At 40.4% G+C, this 5,223-nt stretch overlaps 1 protein-coding gene across 1 annotated transcript; it reads left to right on the top strand.

Annotated features, from left to right (window-relative positions):
- The first annotated feature begins 2,380 nt into the window (after nt 1-2,380).
- On the top strand, nt 2,381-4,346 carry bhlhe23 (basic helix-loop-helix family, member e23). The gene has a single exon (XM_042004017.1). It carries the CDS (start codon nt 2,966-2,968, stop codon nt 3,647-3,649), a length of 684 nt encoding a protein of 227 aa, XP_041859951.1. The 5' UTR covers nt 2,381-2,965; the 3' UTR covers nt 3,650-4,346.
- The last annotated feature ends 877 nt before the right edge of the window (nt 4,347-5,223 follow it).

Genomic DNA, 5,223 nt, shown 5'->3' with positions numbered 1-5,223 from the left:
GAAACTTGAACTTCAATTAACTTTTATTCACAAGATTAAATCACCAAAAGTAGACTTGACAACATTTAGTTGTCCAAACAAACAAAAGTGTATTGAATTTTAATCTTTTGATGATAATTTCTCAATTCATGGACTTTTCTGCCATCTGCAGGCTAAAGTGTTGAAGTTACGTCCACGTCTGAGTAGCAGAAAGAACAAACCATGTGTACAGCATACAGTACAGCAGTGCTGTATCTTTTACTTGTGGCCATTCTGACAAACAATCTTATGTTTTTCGTTAACTGTCAACAATAAAATGCCAGACTGATAGATTAGCTACTGCCTGAAATTTTAAACTACACAGAGGAAAGCAGCAATATTGTCTGATCAGACTTAGTTTTTGCCTTCAAAGGGGAGAAGTTGCATATTCTAATAAACCATTTGTAGATTGCCTAAAATGTGCATGCTGTGCTATGGACTGACCTGTCCAGGGTATAATCTGCTTCTCGCCCACAAACTGCTGGATAGACTCCTGGCTTCCCATGACTGCACTGGAATAAGTAGGTATAGCCGGTGTTTGATTAATGTAAGTATTTTTTTTTTTTTTACTTTGTAGTTTGGACTTGGCACGTCACAGTGGGAAAAATACAGATGTAAATGATAAGATGAAAAGATTGATTCCCAAGTTTTATTTAACAGCTACATGTTACTGCTTTGTTGGTGTTGGTGTTGATGTTTGTGTAATAATGAGAAATTTTTTTTGCTCTGGTCTCAACAGCATAATTTGTTTCTATTTTCATATAAGAAATCATACAAATTCCACATTTTGTGTATACTGCTAAATGATTTTATACTTAGTTTGTGATGTTTTAGTAACTGATTTAGCTGATTTGTACAGAAGCATAGATTTGTCACCCAAAGGGAAAAAGAGGACCATGGTGCATTTTAACATGATAGTGTTATTGTAAAAAACTTGAAACATATCATTATAACTTAATAAGGTCTAGCTTTTTTTTTTTTTTTTTTTTTTTTGCTTGAGTGGCAACTTCATGTTTCTGTAGTTTTGCTTGACATTTTCCTGCTGTGTAGTTTATATCTGGTCTGTAGCAGTGAATTATATTACCCCATGTTGACGCCACACAAAAATAAATGTATTCAGCACAATAACATAGATCAAAACAATTTGCCATTTGAAAATACGTAATCCTCACTAATCAAAATCTGAATAACAGTATCATACACTGCTATACATGAACTATTTTTGCCCGTTTGAATACACAATTGCAGTTTTACAACATTGTTTATAAGTTTGTAGGAAGAAAACAAATGTGCTTTGTCAAACAAATCTTGACCCTGATCAAACTGGCACATTTTAAACTAAGATTAATGGTATTATCTGAGAGATGTAGGTGGACCTTATTGATACTCAGAGCAACAGATGGTCTCAAGCATAAATATAATGAAAAAACATTCTATTTACAGCAATATGTATGGTTGTATATAATGAATTCCATGAAATTGCTTATTGTTGACATTTTTCACTTCCTCCACAAGGTGGCATCATTATCTAAAGAATGTTGAGCAAAATAGGAAAATCTATCCTTTGTAAAGCTGAGAATTGAGCTGTAATTATTCATTGTGTAATAATTCTTACTGGACACCAAGTGGCACTCTTGATTTCATTTTCTAGTTACGCTGGCGTCATTCTTGACACCTGTTTCTGAACTTCACTTATGTTTATATAATAAAACAAGTTAAAGGCTAAGTTGACTTTTATTAGTAGTATTATCATAATTCTTAGGGTTTTTTAGTGGACCGACTAGATTTTTTTCTGTCATCGAGCAGCATTTTGAATCTCTCTTGCACTGTTTTTAAAAAATGTACTTCCAAAGTAGCTAATCGTGATCATGAGTATTGTGTCCGTGACAGAACCGCTTTGTTCTTCATTAATTATTGACTGACCGGTGTCAGTGAGCCTAACATTCAATCTGCGAAGTCGTTTGAAAATTAACCTGCCTCTGAGCCTTTGGTGCTGCCGCTGTTAATATGCAGACTGAACGCGGTTAGGAGCTTGTGGGACTTGCCCAGAGCAGACAGCTCAACAAAAACTGTCTCTTCTGCACGTCAGTCCTGTCATCCTGTCATGCTTTTTTTTTTTTTTTTTTTTTTTTTTTTTTTTTTTTTTGAACAAATTCAACCGAAAACTTTAGTGATAAACGTGGAGATTACTAAACTTTGAGCCACCTTCCTGTGTGTATTCCTATAGCCCCCCCCTCTCTCTATCCATTTTCTTCTTCTCTCTTTAATCAGGTGAAAGACTTTGGCTTTGGTTTTGGATCAACCTTGCGCTGCGTTCATGGAGCTCGTTTCAAGTTAAGCCAAATTATTCAAAACGTGAGTTTTTAAAAAGTGGGGTATGTTACACAATAGTGGTCTCCACGGTGATAGTCACAGTTGAGGCGCGTGTCAGTTTTCGTTGCAGTTCTCGTTTCACGGTGGAAACTGGGTGCAGACCTGCGCTCTTCTGAAGTTAATTAAAACGCCCCCCTGATTGGACGGACAGATAATCCCGGCGGGCCGCGTGCTCCTACTAACTTGCGAGCAGGGCAGAACGCCAGTCACAATCTGCCCAAGGCGAGGGAGGGCAAGAAAGACGCACGAGGAAAACGACTGTACAAGGGGGGCACGAGCGCTCTGGTCTCACTGAGCACAATTAGAGAAGTGTTGTTGAACGTGGGCTATGCGCGCAACAAGGGGGGAGCGCAGTGTACAGAGGAGGTGAATGCATGTAGAGGCTCAGCTTCAGATTCACAGCCTTCTTCCTGAAGAGTCACAGCACTAACAGAGGAAAGGAGTGAGAGGAACTCCAAGAAAACAGCAACTCTTGGACAGAACTGCGCTGTTTTCCCCTAAACAAAAGCTTGGACAAAGAGGGAGAAGGGGAAGAATATACTTTTTCTGGCCAGAACCTGCTTTGGAAGAGAAAATGAATGCCAGCGAAGAGAATCTGCTCAAGTCCATCAGCAACGACGCGCTTCTAGACCTGACGCAGCGCTATGGCCAGTCAGCCTTCGGGTTTGGCGCTGGCCATGGTACTGGAAGTCCTGGCCGGTTCCCACTCACACCGGCCACCGACTTCCTCTCTGGACAAAGTGCAAAGTCCAACGAGAGCGGCGGAGAACACACGAGCGATGACGAGGACGGCTTCGACTCGCTGGAGTCCCGGAAGAGGGGGTCCTCGTTTGGAGACGACAAGCCTGGGGGTCCCCTTGCCAAAAAGTCCAAGGAGCAGCGATCCCTGCGGCTCAGCATCAACGCCCGAGAGAGGAGGAGGATGCATGACCTGAACGACGCGCTGGACGGCCTGCGCGCCGTTATTCCCTACGCCCACAGCCCCTCGGTGAGAAAACTCTCCAAAATAGCCACTCTCCTCTTGGCCAAGAACTACATCCTCATGCAGGCTCAGGCCCTGGAGGAGATGAGGCGACTGGTGGCGTATCTGAACCAGGGACAGACCATAACTTCACCAATCCCCACCACTCTGGCGCCCTTTGGACAGGGTGCCGTCTACCCCTTTTCGGGTTCCGCACTCGCCACCTGTGCCGAAAAGTGCACTACTTATTCTGGGGCACCGTCGAGTCTCTTCAAACACTGTAATGACAAGTCTTGATTTGATTTAACTCTCTTTCCCGAACTTTTACCTGTACTAAACCCTTGGTTTCTCTCTCTCTTTCTCTTTCTTTCTCTTTCTCTCCTTCTCTTTCTCCCGCTCTAGTTAATTTAAAATTCATTATGTGGAAAATAAAACGACTTTAGTCTAATAAATAATCTTAAGATACGGTTAAGTACTCATACTGCAGTGTTACATCCAGAATTAACCGCTTTAGAAAAAAAACTGTTTAGGCCTTATTGTAAGATGACGTCCCTGTCACATTGGCGCTCGCTCTTTACAGAAACCACAGGCCATGTCCAAATTATCAGTTTGGCAAAATTTTTAGGAAGCTTCTCTTTTCATTTGTAATCTATGCAACATTCAGTAATAACAATATAAAAATAGAAACTCCAGGAAAATGTGACCTAATCTCGACATTTAGATTTGATTCCCTTGACTGACTGTGTGATGTTATGTGGGGAAAGAAAATCTGATGTGATGTTCTATTTTCTGATACAACGTGTTTGTTTTTGTTTAAAGTTATTGCACATCTCACATGATTGTATTGTACAATTTTGAAGAATCTCTTGCTTCAAGCCCAGTTATACTAATGGTTACATAAGTGCAGCCTATAAACTGAAGAAGCGTTCTGGTTGTGTTGCAACATGGATTTCATATATTGTTTATATGTCTTTATAATTAAAACATATCTATGCTCGGACCAGGTTTGCTTCATTTTCGCACATTTTGCATGACACATGCATAAGATTTTTAAAGCAAATTTAAAATGATCATTTGCGACAGATTCTCTAGTAAATAATTATGTTTGGTAGGAATATATTAAAATCAACACAGCGTTTAAATACATAGGAAATTGGAATCGATGACAAATGAGCTGAAACAAAATCAGAGTTGTCTCTCACGCTGCCTAAACCTTTCTCGGTTCTCATCCTCAGAGAGCCCCTCCAAAAAAGAGTTGGCAACTTTGTTTTCTTGCATGAGAAGCTTCTGATGTGAGGAGATAGGTCTGAACGAGCTTATCAGGGCTGGTGGGGCCCCGTTTGCCACGCAGTGAGGTCGGTGGCGCTGAGGGGAAGGGCGCACGAGCCGCCTGAGGCATCTACGACCTGTCTCTGGGTATTTGGGTGATTGTAGGCTTTCTTTGGCGGGCTCTTATACACTGGACAGCTATTAATACGATTTCTACTGCTGTCTCCTCGAGAGACTTAATTCGGTGAGCGTACAGGGACAGATTTCATTCTGCAGGTTGGATATTGGATGAATTTACAATAGAAAGCTTTTACAGATTTGAGGGCTTGTGTGTGATGTGGTCATTGCGCAGCAGTATTTTCCAAAAAACAAACAGAAGTGACTGCGTTTTCTTTGATTTGTACTCTCTTAATTGGCTAAATGCAAACACCTTTATCTACAAAATTTGGTTGACCTTATTAGAGCAGCTTTAGAAATGATGCAACGTTATTTCTTTCTTTAGTTATTTGAGAACAAGTCACAATCAGTGCATTTCCTATTAACATCAAAAATAGGAAAGTAATTTTCTTACTTAATTCACTTTATAACACCAATTTAAATTA

The sequence above is a fragment of the Melanotaenia boesemani genome, chromosome 13, assembly GCF_017639745.1.
Source record: "Melanotaenia boesemani isolate fMelBoe1 chromosome 13, fMelBoe1.pri, whole genome shotgun sequence".
NCBI classification, from domain to species: domain Eukaryota; kingdom Metazoa; phylum Chordata; class Actinopteri; order Atheriniformes; family Melanotaeniidae; genus Melanotaenia; species Melanotaenia boesemani.
The sequence above is the reverse complement of the archived record's forward strand: the minus strand, read 5'-3'. Positions and strand labels throughout refer to the sequence as shown.